Genomic DNA, 25,270 nt, shown 5'->3' on the forward strand with positions numbered 1-25,270 from the left:
GCTGGCTTGGTTTACACATGTCGTCGGTTCCCAATTGCGCAGATCGATGTTCATGCTGTTGATCACTGGATTGTCTGGTCCAGACTCGATTATTTACAGACCGCCGCCATATAGCTGGGATATTGCTGAGTGCGGCGTAAAACTAAACTCACTCACTCACTCACTCACTCACCCATTTTAGACAGGTCTATGATACGATCACAAACAGTACACAACGCCTTGTGCATGTCTCCCTCGAATGACTTGACCCATTTATACTGTGTTTGTGTTAACCGGTTTGGGTTAAAAATGCACTGTACTTGTTTGCTCATTTTAAGGCGAGCGCGACATACATTTGATCAACAAGCAGTAACCAGTCATCCAAACTCCAGACAGCGTCTAGCTAGCAAAAGCGGCCCCACTGTCGCTATTGATGTCGCTTTACATGGCCTTCCGGAGTTAGCTCAATTACTGTCTGTCGGCCTATGTTGAATTAATTGAACGACCATAGAATTAATTCAACTGATAAAATGACTTAGCAACACGAAAATGAAGTCAAGCGGACTATAGGTAGAAACTGGAGTGGTGAGGTGCGGCGTGGCTTTTAGAACTGGAACTAGATTCGTGCAGTATTCGGTCACAACTGGTAGGTGTGCCTTTGTTACTGCTTTTACAAATTCGTAGCAATTGTAGCCATATCCACCACCACCATTATATCATAGTAATATATGATGTATATCACGCAGGCGAACGCACGCATGCAATCATGCATTACCATGCACATCCCACTTACCACTGACCAATTGGCTGACGTTAAATACCAAGGCATGTGACGTATTACTATGCAGTATTGGCTGTACCAACCAGCTATGGTCATGTGACAAATTGTAAGTGAAGCGTACCAGTACGCAGGTAGATACTTGCGTTGTGATTTAGAGCTGGAAGTGGATTCCTGCAGTATTCGATCACATCTGGTAGGTCTGCCTTTGTTACTGCTGTTACACTGTAACAAATTTGTAAGAATTGTACACCCTATTATATAATCATATTCAAATGAAAGTAAATTTATGGTTTTAAGTTGAACTTAAGGTGGACAAATATTTGTTAAGTACTACCTTGGGTTTAAACTGGAAAGTCGTAGTCATTCACAATATGCTTGAACGGAAGAACTCGCCTTGCAGGGTACAAGAAGTTGAAGGCTTTTACAACGGTCAAGTGATGGTATAACACAATTTATACGCGTATAACGACAATCCTCATCTTCCATTGAATATTTTTAACACACCTATCATTTTCATTTTATTAATTGTCTCGAGATTCTACCCTGCAGCTTTCTGAGAATTAGAAACCTGAAACCCACACATGTGTGATGCTATCCGGGGAAACTGCGTCTATCCTAAAACGAAAGATATATCCTTTCCTTTAACTCAATATGTAAGCCATAAAAAATATCACAAATGATGTTTTTAATCTATTCATCTTGCTTGATCACAATTAGTGGAGTGCAGCTGTCCCGATTCACCTTCAAACTCAACAAGGATCCTATTCAAAATAATTATGCGGATATGTTTAGTCCTGCTGACTATGGCACACAGGTGTTTTCCGTTTAATGTTTTCCTGTATTTTAAGCTGTTGGATTGGTATTGTGTTTAATAAATTCTTGCTACATTCATCATAGAACATGCTTTTCTCTTAACCCCATAATTACGTGCACTGCTCATTTCGCACGAAAGCACGAATTCTTTTCCGTTATACAGTAACATCATTTATTCAGGGAAAACCATTAAGTCAGGAACTAATGTTCCGAAAGGAAACGTCCAAACATAACAGTGTGACATGTCTCATCCACCAAACATGAATGTCTGTTAACTGCAGCCATTGACGCTATCGTCACGGGCAGTGTATAGTTTTCTTGTAATTCATAATTGTTAGTAAGCTGAAACGTTTGAATCCTAAACTTGTTTGAAATTGTCTAGACTGAAAACTTTTACGACTGAGTGTATGAAAACATGTTGATATTACAGTCAGTTGATCAAGCCCATTGTGTGATTGAATTTGTTTTGGATAGGCAATTTTAACAATCATTCTATTTATTGAATACAGATATGTGATTTATCACAAGGACTTTAACACAACACACGGCATTTTAATGACTTGTATATACCTTCAGTTGTTGGCAATCGATAACCTCTTTTTACATTGTCTTGTCATTTCTAGTTAACATGTTTTAGATTTCATTACTAGTTTTAAATGGATATCTGTGATACACTAGTAGTTTTACTGTCCTTCGTCAAAAGGTTTTAATTTCTAATTTTATTAATATATGATATAATCATTAACTGTTCTCATCACGATATGGCTGAAATATTGCCGATGTGACGATAAATATTAACTCACTCACTTTAATGACTTGTACTTAATTTAATTGACTGTGATTAATTTACCCCAAGACTGCATGAGTCAAATTTGACATAACGATTGCTACAACAGCAGATCTGCTTAAAAAGTACGGGTCTCTTATTGACGCCCAAACAGGACGGGGAATCTGAGAAATTACGCTATTAATTACATCCCACGGTTTTCACAGAAAGTTTTATATTAAAAACATGTGTTTTGAGACTTTGGGAAGTTTAGAACATGGTATTTGTTACATACACTAGACGCCAAAAGAAACGTTACCTTCCTGCCTTTGTGAATTACCGAAAAACTATCAAAGATATGTTAGAAGTGTTTAGTTTACAAGAAAGCTTGATAACACAGCTTGATGTAAATCACGAAACCAAATTCTCAAATGCATAGCAATATCAATCGCCAAAACGCAGCAATATTCAAGCAGTATTTGCATCCATTTCACATGTAGAATGATTTATAGGGTACAAAGAGAGCCTAGAATACATGATATGATACACAAGTACGAGAAATATTCCACAATTAACAGCTGTAGAGAGAGAAAGAGCCATTGGGATGGTGCAGATGGAGTCGACATACATGCGGTTGCCAACGCCCTCTGACGCCACCGTATCACGGTTATAAGACTTATTCAGGGCTTCAGGGACACTGGGGTCACCGTAGACAGACCAAGAAGTGGACGTCCACGCATCACAACGCAGGCTGAAGATTGGTACCTCCGTCATTAAGGAAGGAGGGTAACGTTTCTTTTGGGGTTTAGTGTACATATATTTTGTTAGATAAACAATACCAAGAATCTGTTTCTTTCGGGATAGACATATATTAACACATTTTCTTAAACTATTCAGGAGATATGGGGCAAATTGTAATGTGGTTTATATACAATGTAATGTGATGTGATATATTTCTAGTGACTCGGATAATAGGCGGTCGTGAAGCTATTCGCGGCTATTGTTCTCCTCGACATGATGGTATAGATTAATGAAATGAGTGGGCCATATTTGTCACATATCGGTTAAGATCAGCAAGAGTCGGCCGAGTATTTAACTACCCAACTGATTGGAAAAGTGAAGCACAACTAGGAACAACATTAAGTGAGTGAGTTAAAATTTATCGTCACATCGGCAATATTTCAGCCATATCGTGACGAGAACAATTAATATTCTACATAGTAACCAATGGTAAATTGTGAAAACCTGTCAACGAAGGACAGTAAAATAACTAGATTATCACAGATTCGAATTTATAACTAGTAATTAAATCTAAAACAGTTTCACAATAGAAGACAATACAATATAAATTGGCTAGATATTGCCAACAACTGCAGGTAGATCACCATACACGGGACCATGGGGACTTACAGTACATTTGCTTCCTGCATGGACCCTAGCTGGATTTAAACCATCCCTTCAGCTATTAGCAATTTTAGATAATCTAGCCACAAATTAAACGAACATTTATTCTACGATTAAAATGGTAGTAGTTTTAAATTTACTTTGAATGTTTTGGGGCTTACGTACCCTCTCAGGAGGACAATAAGTTTACAGTACTTTAACCCCCTTTAAGGGTACAATATAAGTTACTAATCTAAGCTACATATCATAAACTACATATCATTAAAATACATCTATATACAGAACATAGAAATCAAAATTCATAAATTAAATCAACTTCTTTAAAAAAAACAAGAATTAAATGAAAAGGAACAGTATTAAACAGATCCTTAACAGTTTTAAAATTAAAATATTTATCCCCTATTGTGGTAAAACACATTAAGACATGTTGCGTGTCTATGTTGACAAGTTGCGTTTCAGACACATTTCCTTCTAAATTTATATTTTATATCCACTTTCCAAAATGTATCCCATACTGATAATGAGTTTCACAAACAACTGGTGTTGTCAGTGTAAGTGTCGTCAAAATGTGTCATTGCATGAAATAATACATTTCCATGTATTCAAATATTTGGAAAGTATGGTAATAACTTGAGGTATTTCCATGTATTCCGAACGGAGTGTATGCATGTTATGTGTATAATTCCTTACAGGTCTGGAATTAGAAACAGAATCTACCATACTTCAACAGTGTCAATATGGTTATAAAAGTGATGCAAATGACAGGATTATTTTCACTTTTTCCAAACAAATGTCGGACATACAACATATCTCAGGAGTTCTAGACATTTGAAATATATTGGACATACATACTTAAAATTATTGACAGTGTTTGTGTACAGTGTAACCTGGTACCATACCCCAGTGCTGAGTTATTTCTTGAAATTTCTAAATTCAAAAGGTCTTGGTTTGGACTTGGTGAGGGCATTTCTAGATTTGACGTACATACTAAGAACATGTTGTCCCATGCAATTGCCATTTCCCATGCAGGCGTTTTCGTGGATATTCTTTCGGTTTCACAGATGAATTGCCATTGAATAAGATACTGGGGTGTCACAGCGGTGGGGCAAGGTGACCTCGACATTTTGCGCGAGGTCATCAACGTGCAGTCTGGCTGATATCTATTATGACAAATGTTTTTTGTTGCTTTTGTTAACAGCTTGACATTGAAAATATTGTCACTATAATTATACTCAAGTGACACCAAATTTATGTCTGGTTTTGTTTGCCTTATCAGGTCCAACCAGCATTGAAGCATAAATAATTTTATGACAAGAGTCACGCTTTATGATTATATTTTCAGTTTCGTTATCAGTGTTCCTATCACACAACGATGATCTATTTACCTTAAAATATGCATTAGTCACGTGTTCTCCCCTTTCTTGAGTGATTTTAGTGCTCTTTACCCATAACCCACAAGGGGGTATTGTAAAATTATTGTCCCCCTGAGAGGGTACGTAAGTCCCTAAACATTCAACGGAAATATAAATTTACCAGATTTTTAAATGTAGCATTTTTTGTCGTTTTAAGTTTGGATAAACTTGACCAAAATCGCCAGCTGCTGAAGGGTTGATAAAAATCCAACTAGGGTCCATGCAGGTACCCAAAGTACTGTAAGTCCCCATGGTCCTTAGTATGGTGATCTACCTGCAGTTGCTGGTGATCTAAAGCCCGTTTTTATATTGTATTGTTGTCTATATTGATATCATTTTTATGATAGCGTACTAGTTTTAAATTAAGAGCTGTAATACTCTAGTAGTTTTTCTGTCCTTCGATGACAGATTTTTATGTTCTAAATTTATTGATTTTAATGTTGATATAAATTAACTTGTTCTCGTCACGATATGGCTGAAATATTGCCGATGTGACGTTAAATATTACTCACTCACTCCTACACCCATATTAGACAGGTCTAAGATACGATTGGCACCCGCGAAGAGCCACCTCCTCGTGCTGGGTGAGGCTAAGAATTCTTCAATCACCCGTGTGGACGCGGGGGCATATTGGTCCACAGCAACCCATTGCTGGTCGAAAGACCGAATTGGGCAACCTGTTTGCCGTGGGTTGCGCCCCTGGGTCGGCGGAGGATGGGAGTCTGGTGTTTGAGGGCACTGGGAGACTGGAACCGTGTTCCTTTTGCCCAACACACCACTTTGGCCCTTACTTCACCTAGACGGGTGGTATAATTGGACCGATTCTATCAATCGGCTGGTCACTCCAAGCCCTGTGCATGGTGACTATATTTGCACAATACACTATCATTGGGTCTTGGTTACTTTGATCTATAGTGTGTAAATGTTATATTAATTTAAATTGCCTAGAGTCCTATGTCAGAAGGCTGTGGCTCATGGGTCAATCTGGTGGTATTAGACCTCTGATATCTGTAATTCTTGGGAATGATGTCATGGGCGCAACCAGCCTGACATGTATTCTTTTAGTTTTTCATAGCTTTTCATGTCTTTATCGCTGGAGTATAACACCCCTGTATTCCTGGTGTCAGCATCTCGGAGATCCGGTGCTATTTGATGCTGTCCTTGTTGACACTCCGTGGTGGGTGGGGAGCAGGAGTACTGAACCTCTTTACACTTATCATGGATCCCAATCCATCTGGTTCATTGCGAAACGAAAAAAAGCGACGTTTCGAAAATGTTGATGACACTTCAAACACTGTTTCTTCGAATTCTGACTCATGGGCTTGTTTCCTTGTGATTGAGGCAACTGATTTTCTGCCTGTGAAACTAAATCCTTTTGCGATATCAAAGGATGCCTCTGGAATTTGTGGAGATGTTAAAAACGTCACCCGTCTCCGTAGTGGTTTACTTCTGGTGGAATGTGCACGGTGGCAGCAATCTCTAAATCTTTTGTCAATTAAAACATTTGCCAATATTGAGGTTGCTGTGTCTGTGCACAGAACATTAAAGAACCACTAAACTTTGTTTCATGTCAAGGAATCATTCGCGACAGAGCTCACTGTCTGTTGGACATGTCAGAGGATGATATTGCTGCAGAGCTTGTAGATCAGGGTGTAACTGCTGTAAAACGTTTCACCGTCAAGAGAGGGGATACCATTGTGAAAACCAATACCTATCTCTTGACGTTTGCCCGAGCATCTCTACCACAGTCGATTAAAGCAGGATATTTTAATAGAGGAGTGGACGTGTCCCCAGTCCACTCCAATGTTATGAATGCCAGAAATTTGGTCATGGATCGAACTCTTGTAGTGGCTCTGTGGTGTGTCATCGCAGTTGTTTTGCTGTCCTTTGACGACAGGTATTTATAATATACACATATTCCATTTCAATGTCGAATATGTTCTCGTCACGATATGGCTGAAATATTGCCGATGCGACGTTAAATATTGACTCACTCACTCACTATGATACGATCACAGGTACTGTCAAATTCAAAACGCCATTTCTTTCAACAGTTTTGTTATCAGTGCTTTTATCACGCAATGATGGTCTGTTTACCATAAATATCAATCTAAACCAGTGGCTGTCATCATGCTGCCAACATTAGTCGCGTGTCTGCCGCCTTCCATGTGTGATTTCAGTGCTCCTTCACCCATATTAGACAGTAGGGTAGGTATTGCAGGGGAATTTTCATATTGCGATATATTGCGATGCGAAAGCATGTATTGCGGTATGTATTGCAATATATTGCATGAAGTATTTTTAAACAAAAATACTTATAATCGAGTTAATGCTTGATTTATAGAGCAAAAAACACAACCAAATTACCATGTTTGATTAAAGCTTTAATAACAACTTTTAATCATGATAAAATAAAATGTGAATAATATTTGGCACAAATAAAAAGGAAATACTCGAAGATTTCCGAGTGTTACGAAGTTTTCCGATTGCAAGTCAAAATACCGGTTTTCGATCAGCGTATCGCAATACGTATCGTTTTCATATGTCTGAACCGGTAAACCGGTTATATTACGCAGCCCTATTAGACAGGTCTATGATACGATCACAAACAGTACACAACGCCTTGTGCCTGTCTCCTCGAATGACTTGACCCATTTATACTGTGTTTGTGTGCCCAGTTTGGCTTTAAAATACACTGCCCTTGTTTGTTCATGTTGAGACGAGCGCAACAAGCATTTGATCAACCAACAGTAACCAGTCATCCAAACTCCAGACAGCGTCAAGCTAGCACAAGCTTTTATATTGTATTGTCTTCGTAAATAAAATAGTTTTACATGTTCATGCTAGTTTTAGACTCCATCTGTGATACTGTAGTTATTTTACAGTCCTTCGATGACTGATTAGTTGGCTACTTAAATTTATTGTTTATGTACAACATTTCTCGTCACTATATGGCTGAAATATTGCCGAGGTGACGTAAAATTTTAACTCACTCACTCACTTAAATCGGCAGAAACTTTATTGAATCCTTCATGGTGAATTCATTAATTTCTAGCAGATTATGAATGGCTATGTCTTTCCAATGTAAACATAAAGTAGGTCTAAAAGGCTATTTGTTCTAAACTGATAGACATCAATTTACTATGAATTACTATTTCATATTGTGTGGCGACAGATGCCGGGGAGGATTATTTGATTGTTGATGGAAACATACTTAACGTTAAAACGATCATATTTGCTCATACGATAAATGCATTGTCATTACAATAATTGCAAAATGGTCTCAAATATAACGCCAGGGACATGTTGCTGAGTGTGCCACTTGTTTAGCTTTTCTAAACAAATACTTATGTCATTATTTGATATTAAATACTTATATCACTATAATCTCGTATTTGTTAAGATGAAACCTGATACCAATCCAATGCAATTCAATTAAGTCTGGGTTAACAAATAATCAGCTTGAAGAGTCTGCGAAAACGTGGTCCTCACGCCAAATATTCCCAATTACCTCATTATATCACTGACGATTGAGCGACTGATTTTGGTTTTACGCCGCGTTTAGCAATATTCCAACAACATCCCGGCGGGGACACCAGAAATGGGCTTCACACATTGTTCCCATGTGGGGATTCGAACCCTGGTCTTCGGCGTGACGAGCCAACGCTTTAACCATTAGGCTACCCCACTGCCCCTATAGCACTGACGATTGCTAGCGTTATAATGCAGTTATTTTACCGTATCTTTGAATGAATGCTAATTTCTGTCAGTATGGTAATAATCCATTTATCTGTGACAGAGCAATTGTGGAGACTATGAATTATAGGATAAATCCAAACCTCATAAACTATTTCAAGAAAATTTAAACCTGTATCATCAATGAACAACATTTACCATCATTTCTCACGTTATGAACATATGAAAACGATGACCATATTAACAAACATATGTCTTATATCTGTCCATAGTCTCCCAAATGTTCGTTTATCTCATGACATGCGTAACAAATGCAAATTTGGTGGCCAAATGCTACGTACATTTCAAACATTGGTAATCGCCAGTGGTTGAAGGGATGGTATAAATCCAGCTAGGGTCCATGCAGGTAGCAAATGTCCCCATGGTCCCTAGAGTGGTGATCTACCTTCAGTTGTTGGCGATCCTCAACCTTATTTTATAATGTATTGTCCTAATTTGAAACCCTATTTTAGTGATATACGCTAGTTTTATTTCCTATTACTGTGATATACTAGTTGGTTTTTATGTCCTTCGTAGACAGGTTTTTAAAATTTGCGCCTTTGTCATGAATTTATAACTGTCTTAAGTCACGATATGGCTGAAATACTGCCGCCGTGACTATAAACTTTAACTCACTCACTCATTCAAACATTGGTAATTTATGTCACTTAACGAAATTGGTCAGGGGCCTATTACACAGCATGGTTAAATTGTGAAGTACTATTCCTCCGTGTGGTGTATATCACGCACACGAACAAATGCACGAATTGTCATGCACATCGCACTTGTTATTGACACTGCACGTTTACTGCAATCTTTTGTTAATTCCCAAGACATGTGGTTGGTTTGGACCTTTGTCATGTGACAAATTGAAGCGTACTAGTACATTCAATCCGTTTGACTTCATTTTAGACTGATGAATTGCTCACTAACACAAAATCTAATAAATGCAACAAATTCAAACTTTGCACTGTCACATGATATCGACAGACCAACTCTGATGATTTGTCTCATAAATTTGGACACCCGAATAAAAAGTCGTTTAACAAACGATCATTATTTTGTTTTAACTGTTCGCTATTTCTTACGAGGGAGGACCACTTACTGGTAGAACAGCCAGGTGTGCGAGTTGTACGTCTGAAATTTCAATTCACTGCACACACTTGAGAATTACCTGGCTGTTCTATCCATTTGATGTGACTGTGCAAAATCTGGGTTTGCTTCAATTATCAGATTTTCTGTTAATGAGCACATCATCGGTCTAAAATGAAGTCAAACGGACTGTATGTACTGGTACGCTTTGTCACATGACAAAGGTCCCAACCAACCATATGTCTTAGGAATTAACAAAAGATTTCAGTGTACGTGTCAATAAGAAGTGCGATGTGTATGACAATTCGACATTTGTTCGTCTGTGTGATATACACCACGGAGGAATAGCAACTTCACAATTTAACCATGCAGTGTACGTGTCAATAAGAAGTGCGATGTGTATGACAGTTCGTCTATAGGTAGAAACTGGAGTGGTGAGGTGCGGCGTGGCTTTTAGAACTGGAACTAGATTCGTGCAGCATTCGGTCACAACTGGTAGGTGTGCCTTTGTTACTGCTTTTACAAATTCGTAGCAATTGTAGCCATATCCACCACCACCATTATATCATAGCCATATATGATGTATATCACGCAGGCGAACGCACGCATGCAATCATGCATTACCATGCACATCCCACTTACCATTGACCTATTGGCTGACGTTAAATACCAATACGTGTGACGTATTACTATGCAGTATTGATTGGACCAACCAGCTATGGTCACGTGACAAATTGTAAGTGAAGCGTACCAGTACACAGGCAGATACTGGCTTGGTGATTTAGAGCTGGAAGTGGATTCTTGAAGTATTCAGCCACATCTGGTAGGTGTGCTTTCGTTACTGCTGTTACGTACTGTTACAAGTTTGTAACAATTTTAACCATATCTGCCACCCCACTATATAATCATAGTCAAATAGAAATACATTCGGGGTTTAAGTTAAACTTAAGGTGGACAAATATTTGTTAAGTCCCTACTTTGTGTTTATAAGGGAAAGTCCCCATGGTTCCTAGTATGGTGATCTACCTTCAGTTGTTGGCGATCTATAGCCCGTTTTTATATTGTATTGTCCAAATAGTGCTATTAGTTTTAACTTTCCACGCTAGTTTTAATTCTTATTGTGATATTCTAGTTGTTTTTCTGTCCTTCGTCGACAGGTTTTATAATATACATATATTCCATTTCAATGTCAAATGTGTTCTCGTCACGATATGGCTGCAATATTGCCGATGTGACGTTAAATAATAACTCACTCACTCACTAATGGAAAGTCGGTATCATTCACAATCTTGAACTGAACAACCCGCCATGCAGGATACAAGACGATGAAGGCTTTTACGGCAGTTAAGTGATGTTATAACACAATTTCTACGTGTATAACGACAATCCTCAAATTCAATTGCATATGTTAACACACCTATCATTTTCATTCTATGATGTTTCTCGAGATTCTACAGTGCAGCTTTCTGAGATTTGGAAACGTGAAATCCACACATGTGTGATGCTATCCGGGGAAACTGCATGTATCCCTAAAAGGAAGATATGACCTTTCGTTAAAAGTGAATTTGTAATCACAAGTGATGGTTTTAATCTATGAACGTTGCCAGATCACAATTTGTAAGTGCATTGTCCAGATTCACCTTTAAACTCAACTTGGATGCAGTTCAAAATAATTATGCGAATATGTCTAATTCTGATGACCATGGCACACAGGTGTTTTCTATTTAATGTTTTCCTGTATTTTTAAGCTCATGGATTAGCATTCTAGTTGAGTTAATTCATGATTCAAGTGGTACGCCAGAATGCGTAGATGGAGAAATGGTAGTGATTTTAGCAATTCTCACTCGTTCTAGTTCTCATTAACACTATTCTTTCATCTGAGTAAGAAATGCATATCTCGATTATTGCGCTAGTTTTATATTTATAGACATAATTCATTCAGCTAGTCACTTTTTATAGTATGCACAATCACCCTTTAATCTTTAAAATGTTTCTACGTTTGTTATAGTTAGCAACATCAACGTTCTGAATAAAGACGGCACAATATTCTGATATGAGTATTGACCATGCGTTATACAATTTGAGCACAAACGATGACGAACAAATCGATTTCTGGACGTTTGGAGCGATGTAAAGGTTAAGTCCTCACTCCTTAACGTTTTGAATAACATTGGTATTTATGTAAATGTACTCATTTTCAAATATTTTGCTGACGAAGGAAGGAGTAAGGATAGACTCACGTTTTTCTAGGTCACGGGCTCAAGACCATATGATTTTAATAGTGTGTTTTAAGTTTCTACCTGTGATAATCTAGTTGTTTTACTGTCCTTCGTTGACAGGTTTTTATAATTTACCTTTAATATATATTAATCTGTAACTTGTTTTAGTCACGATATGGCTGAAATATTGCCAAAGTGACTTAAAATTTTAACTCACTCACTATCACAAGATAGCATTTCGGCAAGCGTCCTGCGACCGAAAGGGGTTGTTTGTTTGGGTTGTGTGTATTCGGGACCTCGGTGAGGATTTCAAAATCGTTTGTTTTGGACATGGTGACGGCATTTCCAGATTTGACGTACCAGTTAAGAACATGTTGTCCCATGCAATTCCTCCTTGTGAGTCAAACCAAATGTCTTCGTGGATATTTATTCGGGTACACAGTTGGCTTGACATTGAATGAGTATGGTTTGGTCAAACCGGCCGGGCAAGGGGGCGTCGAATTTCCTCAATCAGCTTTGTGATCACTGCTTGTTTATGATTCATCCCCGCGAAGTTAACAACCTGCAGTTTGGCAGATATCCAATACGATATTTAAAAGAATTTTGTTGCATTTGTTAACTGCTAAACATTCGAAATATTGTCATTATAATTCTTTTTCATGTGACGCCAAATTCAAGTCTGGTTTTCTTTGCCTTATCAACGCTACCAACAAAGCATCTTAAACGATTTCTATACTTTGACAAACATTAGAATCACGCTTCATGATTATATGTAGGTGTGCACTATATCTGGTACAAAAACCTTTTATGATGAGAGAGGCGGTAGGTGTAGACTAGCGAGCTCATTATCATTTTAGAAAATAGGATTATTGTGGTGGTGATCCTTTCCACGGTTCAGGCTCATAAATGCAGAAATTACCCTAGATTTTATGCAGCTTGTTGAATGAAAGCTGCGTTTGTACCTTGGTTTCCAACTGCAAAACACGCTTGAAAGTGAACTCTTGTTAAACATTGACACCTTGGCAAATAACACCCTGGCATCCCACATAAACAATACCGTGATAATGTAAGATACACCCCTACCAGTGTACCACCAGTGAGTATTTCAAATAGACGCTCTTTTAATGTTGGGTATATTCAGTTCACATATTGGCAACTGGTAATTTCCCAATGACATGGTGCACAGCCATTATCTGCCCACTACACAAGAATGGTCTTTATCCGATCCAAATAATTATTGAGGAATTACGCTTGAGGAATTTAGCTTCTGCTGGTGATTGGAAAGGTGTTCACTAAAATATTGAACCAGCGACTTCAACAGTGGATCACAGAAAACAACATCATTCATGAGAATGGGGCAGGTTTTAGAAAGGGTATTGTACAGTTGACAACATGTTCTCTCTTTACGGCATGATCGCAAAATACTTGTCTAAATCAACTGGAGGGAGAATTGCATCTTCTTTGTTGACTTCTCAAAGGCTTTCGGTAGCATCAATCATACATTAATGTAGCATCGGCCTATCAAATATGGAATACATGGGAACATCTTGAAAGTCTTAAGAAGTATGTACTCCAAGCTTCAGTCTTGTGTCCGTACAGATAAAGGGCTTACGGATGTTTTCCAGTGCTTTGTTCATAAACGCCAAGGTTGTATGGTCAGCCGACTGTTGTTCATTTGATACACCAACGAACTAGTCACTGAAATATCAACGTCTAAGTGTAAAGGAATATTGCTAAAAGCGGCGTAAACCCCGATTCACTGATTCACTCATTTATAATCACACTATTGAAATGTTATGTTCTGATAGCCCGTGACCTAGAAAATACGTGAATAAAACTTCTATTCAGTTCACAAACAGTCTCCAGTCCGTGACCAGCCTTTCAAGTTACCCGAGCAAGCAAGGGAGTTAATATTTAACGTCTCATCGGCACTATTTAAGCCTTATGTTTCGGAGTATATGCTTAGTCCTTCCTTCGTCAGCAAAATACTTGAAAATGAGTGCATTTACATAATACCAATGTTATTCAAAACGTTAAGTGAGTGAGTGACTTGACCTTTAACATCGCTCCAAACGTCCAGAAATCGATTTGCTCGTGTCGTTTGTGCTCAATTTGTATAACGCATGGTCAATACTATATCAGAATATTGTACCGTCTTTATTCAGAACGTTGATGTTGCTAACTATAACAAACGGCGCACACATTTCGGTGTGAAAAGGGTGATTGTGCATATTATAAAAAGTGACAGCGCCGAATGAATTATGTCTGTAGGAAAGTGAAAGAGATAATCGAGATATGCATTTCTTATGACATGAAAGAATAGTGTACTAATGAGAACTAGAAAGAGTGAGAATTGCTATAACAGCATAACGTTCACGCCTTTGCTGGCCGTACCAGTTGTAGAGACGACAGTGCGAATATAGAGAATACTACACGAGGTCTCATTACATACGAATTATACGAAACTCGTGACCTTCCTATGGTATCTGACCTCGCTTTCGCTCGGTCAGATACCAAAGAAGGACACTCGTTTCGTATAATTCGTATGTAATGAGACCTCGTGTAGTATTCTCTATATTCGCACTAAAGCGAAAGCGAGGTCAGATAACATAGGAAGGTCACGGGTTTCGTATAATTCGTATGTAATGAGACCGAGTGTGGTATTTTATTTATTACCCACGTCTTAAATGCATTAAATTGACAAAATAGCGTATTTTTGTTATTTTGTTTGGTTTCAAACCGAAACCGGTATCATAAAGCGGTTGCGGAAGAGTTTTGTACTGTAGTACAATATTTGCATGACGTCACACTGTAATGACGTCACTGCCTTGGTAACCGACGTCACGATGCATGTCAGTTGTCATCGCCTCGTACAGCCTCCTACAGTAAACTACTCCGTAGCACCTCGTTTCTTGGTGACCCGTGAAGATCCGGGGTAGAATAAGTCTTCAGCAACCCATTCTTGTCATAAAAGGCGACTATGCTTGTCGTAAAAAGCGACTAACGGGATCGGGTGGTCAGGTTCGCTGACTTGGTTGACACATGTCATCGACTCCCAATTGCGCAGATTGATGCTCATGCTGTTGATCACTGGATTGTCTGGTCCAGACTCGATTATTTACAGACCGCCGCCATATAGCTGGCATATTGCTGAGTGCGGCGTAAAACTGAACTCACTCGCTCGTTTCTTGGTTTCCAGTTGCTTCATTCGGCTAACATCACTGGTGGAAACATTGCGTTTATGTTTTTCAACGGAATATAATGTCTCAGTTCGACTCACAATTAAACAGCAACACGGCAACGTTTGCAATGTTTACATTCCCACAATGCATTTAAGTTGTAGAATGAATGAATTCACGTGTTTGTTATGAATGAAAAAATAGTTACGTCAGAATGTGACCTAATTGAGAGGTCATCGGTTATCCAATCAAATGGTTAGAATCTCAGGTCAAGTCGTTACGACACAGGTCAACGCGACACTCGTGTGACGTACGCGATTAGTATGCAACTACCCATACGTTGACCACGTGGGTAATAAACAACAATACCATACGATATGTGATTACACTGTATGCACTTTGGCGTGGTGCACTGGGTCGCATTCAAGATTGCTAGTCGTATGTAGCCATGTGTATACATTTTTTTATTTCCACTTTTTGGTTACATTTCAACACAACAATACATACATGTGCATACATATGTGCATGCAGATGTACACGATTTAGTTTTCATTTAAATGCTATATCTAACACATTACACAGGGTTGCTAAAAAGCATATGTAGAGACGACCAAAAGGCATGAAAGGTCGCTTGGTTACAGTCTGTGAATTGTGTTGTTTGATATTATCTACATTGTATATATAAATGCTGCTTTCATAATGCCAGCACACCGAGACGACACTGTTCCTTGCATGTACTTACATGAACAGAATATTTAATTTGAACTTATTACACTTCAGATTTAAATGATTTTTTTTATAATGATTTAAGTATCCCATATACTGGAAATGTAGAACATCAAATTACATTAATCACATTACAATTTGCTCCAATATCTCATGTCATACTGAACTGGTTATGATCGTTTTATAAGAGAAAAACACTTATACTTAACGACAAAGTCTTAAACAGGTTCTTGGGATTTTTTGTATATCCTGAAATGAACAGAGGCCCATTGTTGTTTATTTGAGCACGTTATGACATATACAACAACATAAACATTTCAATGAAAACTGTGATATATAGTTAATAGATTCATTTCTCATTTTCTCCGTCCTGTTCAAGCGTCAGTAGGAGACACGTACTTTTTAAGCAGATCTGCTGTTGTAACAATCGTGTCCCCATGGACCCTAGTATGGTGATCTACCTTCAGTTGTTGGCAATCTATAGCCTGTTTTTATATTGTATTGTCATTTATAGGTAAAATATTTTAGATTTAATTACTAGTCTTAAATTTATTCCTGTGATAATCTAGTTATTTTACTGTCCTTCGTCGACATTTTTTTTATAATGTAATTGTGTTTATTGTTAATTTATAACTTTTTAAGTCACAATATGGCTGAAATATTGCCGATGTGACTATAAAGTTTTACTCACTCACTCATTCACTGTAACAATCGTTATATCAAATTTTAACTCATGCAGTCTTGGGGGAAATTAATCACGATCAATGAAATTAAACATGTTGTAGTCTTTAAGTGATCAATCACATATTTGTATTTAATAAAAGTAATGTTAAAACCTGCCCAGCCTAAACAAATTCAGACTCTCAAAATACTCAAATTAGCTGAAAATTATATAAATTTGTATCATACACTTAGTCGAAAACGTTTTCATTCTAGACAATTTCACCGAGTTTAGGATTCCAACATTTCAACTCACAATTGTGAATTACAAAACAACGATGTTTACCCTGCTCGTGACCATGGCGTCAATGGCTGCAGATAGAAAATATTCATTTTTGGTGAATGAGATCTAGACATCACATGAAACCCACACACGTATATTCGGGGAAACTGCATGTATTCGTAAGTGTAATTGTAGTTTTAATCTGTTCCTATAGCTAGAACACAATTAATTTGGTGGAGTAAGTACTGCAGACTATGGCACAGAACGGTATTTGTTTTAATTATTTCCTGGAGATTTTTAAGCTCATGTCGCACGTGCATTGGCTGTCTGGTTGATTAATTATTGCTTCATTTATCATAGAAAATGATTTTCCCTTATCCTTCATTACATAAGTGAATTTGTAAGCTGTACCTCGCCATAAAAATATCACAGGCGATGTTTTAATCTATTCCTCCAGCAAGATCACAATCAGTGGAGGACAACAATTATTGTCCTAGATTCACCTTTAAACTCACCATAGATCCTGTTCAAAATAATTATGCGAATGTACTTAGTCCTACTGACTATGACACATAAGTGTTTTATTTTTAATGTTTTCCTGTATTTTTCAAGTTCAAGTTGCATGTAGATTGGAATTTTGGTTTATTCTTGCTTCACTCATTATATAAAATAAGTTTGTTATCCTCAATTACATGCACAGTTTATGTTCCAGTTACGATGGATGATTTCATTTCAATGACAGTGATCTTTTCACTCTAGGCACAAGGGTAAAGAAACAATACGTTAAGGGAACCACTACTTCATGCATTTTAAGAACTAATGTTTCCAAAGTAAAAGTCCAAAGATAACAGTATTGCTTGTCCCATTTTACCTCAAATGTATGTTTGTTTACTGCAGTCATTGATGCTAGACTGGCGGTGGGTAAGCTAGTGGTTAATGGTTCGGGCCGAAAGCGTTCGCTCGTCACGCAATGCGTGAAGCGAATTTCTGAAGTCCGCCACCATGGGTTTGATTTCGGACAACAGGTAGTCTAGACTGCGGACTTTGTGTACCCCTCTGATAAGCGTTAATTGGCGAATCACGGATGGGACTCAACCCCAAAAAGTACTAGAATTTGTACTTTACTAAGAAAGTGTAATCTCAAATATAACATATGTTACATTTGACCACTTTCTAAAATGGCATTGCAATGTATTTCATGACTTGCACGCATATATACACTAGGAAGTGTGTAATGCATATTATTATAATACAATTACCATTATTAACCAGGAAAACAAAGACTAAACTCTGCCTCCTTCTGTCATAATATATATATGATATGATATGGGGGGGCGGTGGGGTAGTCACGCCTAGTGGGTAAAGCGTCAATGGTCGTCATTTTGGTGTCCCCGCCAAAGACCTGGTTCGATAAAACCAAACCAACATGGGTACAATCAGTGTGAAGCCTATTTCTGGTGTCAAACCCAGCCGTGATGCTTTTGCTGGAATATTGCTAAAAGCGGCGTAAAACCAAACTCACTCACTCACTCATATATGATATAGGTGTATGAGGTTTTAGCAATTCCAAATCTGCTTTGGATGTTTGATGGCGATGGAGGATGAAGGATCGTCAACGGGTTCTGTTGGAGAAAGGGTCCGCTTGGTGAGCAGTGGTCGGTGGTTCGAACACGATGCTTGTTGTCGGCATTGTATCTCAGTGGGGTAGCGTTATGGATTCGTCATCAGTGAAGTCGTATTCAAGCAGCGCCTTAATCCCACACCCACCAACCCCACCCGACACCTACTCTCCACCACGACCGCACACAAGTACACACAGAGGTGTATATGTCTAAACACGACAAGCAATCTTGAATGCGACCCATTTCACCACGCCAAAGCTCGTACAGTGAAATTAGATATCGTCAATGATGTTTTTTCTGATATTTCCGCAGGCGTGTCTATGACCGGCCCGGCCAGCAGATGAACCTTATGTTTTTATAGCTAAGCTCACTCCTGCAGGCTCTCCAATAGTTATCCAGCATGTGTAATGTAATATTGAAGTACACATTATATTAAAATATCAAATACAATTACAACACTGTACCATACAGATATCTATTTATGTAGACAGGAAGAAAGACTGACTTTATTGATGCATTTGCTTGAGAATTTGAAAAATTAGTTTACAGCAAGAAAACATAAAAAATACGTCTACAAAATAAAATATGAGCTTTGTCCTGAGTAGTATAATCATCTAAATATAGCGAAGGCAAGCCACATGTACACACTGCAAGTCAGGATTATGTAAACCATTTGATGTTTACATCTCTTAACAGTGTCCTTTATTATAGAGATTGAAATTCATCATAAGTATGAATATACTGTTGTTTGAAGAAATATTATTTTCTTCTATTCAAAATGTCAATAATGCCATTTGGACATATATACTGAAGTTATCATAATTAAAATGCAGTTATTGTAGAAATTTGCAATAGATATCCATGATTCACCCATAAAATCTTTGTTTACATCTTGCTCCATGAACCCCTACAGATAACAAAGCAGATAGACTTCAGCTATGTTCATTCCATTATTAAATCGTATTTGAAGATTGTATTATGACAAGTATGTGATGATTGATATTATTTGTTCGCGACTGTTTATTTTACAATTACTTGAACATTGTTTTTCACTTCTCTATGTTGTATATCTGCTAAATATTTGTGTTGTTGTAAACAATCCCAATATATTCGGGCCGACGAAATTCACACGTTGCATACAAGACCTTCACATCTCGTGTACTACATCAGCTACATCCGTAATGAATTGCGTGCATATGGACTAATCGGGCATAATACGAAAGAGGTGTGAGTACGTATACAATGAAAATACACTCCAGGATTAAAAGCGTGATATTCATGCATCTGGAACAAGACTTTCATTGCCGATTGCTAAACGTCAACAAAACGACAAAACATGACCGCCTAGCATCTGGTGTTTCATTATTGCAATATAAACAGTCATAGTTATCACTGGTGTATCATGGAATCACGGAACTAGTATTTCAGGATATATATCATCGTTCATGGGGAAAATATATGCTGTCACGAACGTTACCGGTGAAGGTGAAGACTATACAGGTTAACTTTCTCTACATGTAATAGTAACCCGTACAGCTCGCATCGCATACGACATGCACTGTCAGTTTAAGGTTGGACCGTCCGGATCAGCGCACCTAGCGGATTAGTGAAGGGAACATAAATTTAACAAGATTGCCCATTGCGTAGATTGATGCCCACGGTGTTGATCACCGGATTGTTTGGATCAGACTGGATTATTTACAAATCCCCGCCATAACATCGACGTTTGCATTGGCGAGATAGGCACCTGTTACACAAGATGTATGGCGTCGAGCGTTGTCGTGTTGAAACAGTCCTTTCTGGTGGTTAAAAAGTGGGAGGAGGTCAGATCGCAGGATTTGGTCGATGTAGCGGTTTGCTGTAATACTGCCTTGAACGAGCACTAGTTCTGATCTAACCGTGTAGGACATGGCTCACCACACCATAACACAATCTGTCTACAAACACGTACGTCGTGTCGACGTCGATAGACACGTTGTCTCCCACCCCGCTGTTGCAGGAGGAAACTGCGCTGAAACAAACGCGTCGCCAGTTCCCATGCCTGTACTCTGTTGCACCATTGGACACGTCGTTGTCGCTGTAGTCATGTCCAACTTTGGTCGATATGCTCGAATTCCCACTTCCCTCAGACGATTTCTGATGGTTTGGTTGGCAATTCTGCGAAGACCAGGCACCTGTCCTGCAGTGTCCGTTGCTGTAGCAAATCGGTGACGTTGGTGAAACACCCGGATGAATCGTTCCTGAGCAGGAGTGGTCACTCTTGGACGATCATGTTTCAAATTGAAGCGGGTGTATCGATGCCATATATCGAGATACGGTGGTGGACGTTGAAGTCACTTGCAACGGCAGACTGCGACTCCCCTGCTTCCAAACGTCCAATGGCAATATTTCGGCCAATCTCGGCCATTCAATCTTGACATTTTTTATCGTCGTTTGCGTCGTAAATTTCGTAATTAAATGATGAATTTATTTTGGCGTTTTATAGTCGATGTCCCTGCTCATGTTTCCGACAGATTTCACGTGCATTACATGGAAAACCTTTTCTGCATGCACTTTTCATGTATTGTTTTCATGTTTTTATGACAAACGTTTTCATTTTGGGATGCATTTGCGCGCAATACACAACAACCAAGACATGATTAACGGGATTCAAACACAGTTGTCTTAATGATGAGTGCTGTCAAAATATATCGAAATGGACTGCTGAAAACGCCTGTGCGTTTCTTTCTTTTAAAGAGTGTATTTTATGTTCATTCCAGAAAATATTCAATCTTGGTTATGGTTGTATGTATGACACTAGGGAGACAGAATAATGTATTGTCGGCACAGGCATTGACAGCAGTAAACACGCTCATGGTAATGTGACTGATTCTAGTTATTAATAGAAAACTTTATCAACGATTGTCCATATGATCAATAGTTTTATGTCCGTTTATAGCTATAATCAAAGGATTGTGTCTCATCTATTTGATTTTATGATTCATTGTTAGCCCCAGAAATGGAATCCGATAAAGATAATAACGAGAGAGATCAAGAATCAGTTGAAATGATGGAAATACACGAATCCAAATCTAAAGAGAGAGGAGAGAAAGAGTACTGGAGCTCGCAAACTGACTATCTTCTCTCCCTGATTGGATTTTGTGTTGCCCTTGGAAACGTGTGGCGATTTCCCTATATCTGCAACAGGAATGGGGAGGTAAGTACATTGTAGAGTTAAAAACAATATTACTGCTTTATCGTGACGGTCTGTGAAAAATAGAATCTTGAAAAGGTATGCAAATGGGTGATGAAATAAGCAAAGCAATATGTTACAGGTTACAATGACACAATATATCTATATGAAATACTCAAATAAATGATGTCTTACTCCGTTTGGCTTGATGCTTAATACGTGACTAGGAATAAAACACGCCCCTGTTCTCTGGTTGATTGCGTTACAATACGATACAATGTTAGGAAGATTGTGTTTTAGACAGCTGTTGTCATATTATATATTTATCAGTTAGCAAATCCAACCATACGTACGAATCGAATTTATTTTGCAATAAGCACAATTACACAGTCCTTGCGTTGGATGAATGTTGCTTTGGATAATAATTCCATCTGGTATCATGTCAACTAAACATGTTTTTAGAAAAATATTAAAATTGTTTTGGTTTGGGACGTTTACCACATAAACAGGGAACGTCTTTGGTTCGAACCCACGATCATCGTATCCTGATACGGCGACATCTGACGCGCTAGACTGCTGTTCCGCAAGAACGTGTTCCATGATGGTATGTCTATTTTAGGGGCGTTCTTGATTCCCTTCATGGTGTGTCTGGTGCTGTGTGGTCTACCATTGTTCTTCCTTGAGGTGGCCCTGGGGCAGTTTACAGGACGTAGTGCAATGCATACGTGGAGTCTTTGCCCTCTAGTGAAAGGTAAAGGTTTCTAACTGATGGCGAGGTTCTATTAGCGGCGACCATTAGCAGAGGTGCACGTGTTTACTTGGGCTGTAGACGGTGTTATATACTCATGATACAGTCACAATTGTACACAGACTCTGCTTTTAGCAGAAATTTCGTATGGATGTGGAAAGGGTTTTGTTACCACTATGTACATTGCTCTGATTTTGACCATTGTCCTGATGTGATAGGTTAACGCAATGCTGACCAGTAACACATATGGACGGAAATAGATAAATGACTGGTCATCTCGAGCGTTTGTTGTTCGCTGGATCCCATTTGAGATAATGTCATGGCGGGTACGTGGCTGCCATTGTCCGGTTTTTCACACATCATTTGCTTTACATGTTTCTGGTGTCATTTCACGTTCAGGTCTTCAGCAGCTATTGCTTTTGGTAAGAGGCGATCTTCGTGATCGGGTGGTCAGGCCTGCGGCGTTAAACCAAAAACGCGCAGACTTGACTTATTCTTCTTTACCAATGCATAACTATCTTGATCTTGCATGAAATTCAATTCAGAACTCAGTGTTTGTTAAATGTTGCCGTTGTTGACGAATAAACGAGACAAACAATTATCCCTATCTCTTAATTGGATTCCAAGTCGAAATTCACAGTACTGGCAGGTTGGTTAATTCTGGTTAGATCATGAAACATTAAACATAATTTTTTCACAGGACTTGGGGGTGGCATGTTGATCTTCTGTACTGGGTTCGTGATCTACTCCACAGTCATCTGTGCATGGTCTTTGTACTATGCATTCTTCTCCCTGAGGTCAGTTCTTCCGTGGACATCCTGCAGCAACTCCTGGAACACCGAGGCATGTGTGACGACTGTGAAGCACCTGAACCAAGTATTCAGTGGAGGTACTTGGGTGCAGATGTGTTCGTGAGCCATTGTTTGTGGTCGCATCAACAATCGTGATTGAAATATGATTAAAAAACGGACATATTACAAAAAATGGCACAACCAATACCAAGTTGAACAGTGTATTATTCATGTTAAACATAATCCGAAATTAACTGTTAGAGCAACACAACAAGAGGTACGTTCTCCCAGTCTTCGGAAAATGTACTTGATATCCTCTCTGTTTAACCTGATGAATACAAGTCCCAGCTATTAGTTTAACTATTAACACAATACCTCATGATAACAAATGAACATTCATTTCACATTTTCTTGTGCTGTATGACATAGTTCAGGAGGACGAGGTGATTATAACGTTCCAAACAACAGGTGTGACTCGGTAAATAAGAATGAAGTGAAATGTGCATGTCTCAACTGGTATTGCATCTTTCAGTATGATGACTGTCTCTTCTGGCGATATCGAATGGTAATCTATATTTTATCTCTACAGTTACAAATGGGTCCAGTCACTACAACGCTACCACCTCCAACACATCATTTGTCTATGAAGGATTGAAAAACAGATCTGTGACGGCAGCTGAAGAATTTTGGCAGTGCGTGGAGTTCGTCCTTTCATTCCAGTGGTTCCTGAGGAGAAGTTGTATAATACGTCATATGGCAAACCCACATCCCAGGGATTAACACGCTGACCGTGACATTATGAAACAAAGTAACCGATGTTGTTATGTGACCTGAATTTTCGGGGCCCATTAAATTTCTTCTCAGCTAGATTAGTAAAGGTTGTTGGTGATTTATTTGTCCCACGTCCCAAGAATTGATATGAATTGCTGGTTACGTATGTCACCCCTTAATTCCAGTCAACAGATATATTACGAAGCGTTAGTGAGCTGCTGTTTGCAGTCATCTCTCAGAACATAATTAATACATACATATTCATTTCTTGTAGACACAAAGCACTTGAAATTACCAGAGGCCTGGAGTATCTCGGTCCAATCAAAATGGAGCTGGCACTTTGTCTACTTGCCTCATGGATTGTCGTCTTTTTATGCACAATCAAAGGCGTCCGATCTGTTGGAAAGGTTGGAACATTTCGAATAGAAGAAACGAATAAAATCACCAAGATACAATGAAAACTGTACTATGGCGTTTGCGACACTTGGATTAAATATACAGTAAAATACCTGTATAACGAACTCCAAGGGACCACTGAAATTAGTTCGTTATATCCGTAGTTCGCTATTCACGAAATTCCATTAAAAAAAACAAAGACATACTGTACAGTACGATACATTCCTACTTCCTAGTTTATTCATTCATTCATGCAACAGTAACATTCTTTTCACTACAACGACTGTAGACTGTATTCGGTTACAAATTAAGGTTACTGTTTGAATCTTTTCGATTTGAAACCAGTTAATATTTGTTCGTGTGATAATATCTGACATTATTTGAAGCTCTGTCATGTGTGTTTTGTCGTCGTTGTAGGCTGTCTATGTGACAGCTACATTTCCCTACATCATCCTGATTGTTCTTCTGATACGTGGCCTGACTCTGCCCGGGGGAACAGATGGAGCCCTCTTTTACATCACACCAAACTTCAGCAAACTTCTGGAGATACAGGTACACCGATAATAACGCCACTTATATTATATAGCGCTGAACTCCACGCTGCACGGGCATGCTCTAAGCACATGCAGCATAATGGACATTATTACCCCGAATAACCAAAGTTGCCTGTAAGGCGCTAGAAGGTTAACAGTCATATGACTTATCCTGCCGGGTACCATTT

The 25,270-nt window shown here is 38.6% G+C and overlaps 1 protein-coding gene across 5 annotated transcripts in view; it reads left to right on the plus strand.

Annotated features, from left to right (window-relative positions):
• The first annotated feature begins 570 nt into the window (after window positions 1–570).
• Window positions 571–25,270, plus strand: part of LOC124266988 (sodium- and chloride-dependent glycine transporter 2-like) — a 36,812-nt gene continuing 12,112 nt past the window's right edge. For 2 of the 5 annotated variants that reach the window (XM_046701833.1, XM_046701831.1), the window contains exons 1-7: window positions 853–953; window positions 21,662–21,867; window positions 22,463–22,594; window positions 23,292–23,480; window positions 23,972–24,074; window positions 24,428–24,560; window positions 24,967–25,101. In XM_046701833.1, coding sequence (XP_046557789.1) covers window positions 22,483–22,594; window positions 23,292–23,480; window positions 23,972–24,074; window positions 24,428–24,560; window positions 24,967–25,101 — 672 coding nt within the window. In that variant the 5' untranslated portion in view covers window positions 853–953; window positions 21,662–21,867; window positions 22,463–22,482. The other 3 variants (XM_046701832.1, XM_046701835.1, XM_046701834.1) reach the window with 3 other exon arrangements.

Source organism: Haliotis rubra, unplaced genomic scaffold, assembly GCF_003918875.1.
Source record: "Haliotis rubra isolate DU_JTF1 unplaced genomic scaffold, ASM391887v1 Scf1291, whole genome shotgun sequence".
NCBI classification, from domain to species: domain Eukaryota; kingdom Metazoa; phylum Mollusca; class Gastropoda; order Lepetellida; family Haliotidae; genus Haliotis; species Haliotis rubra.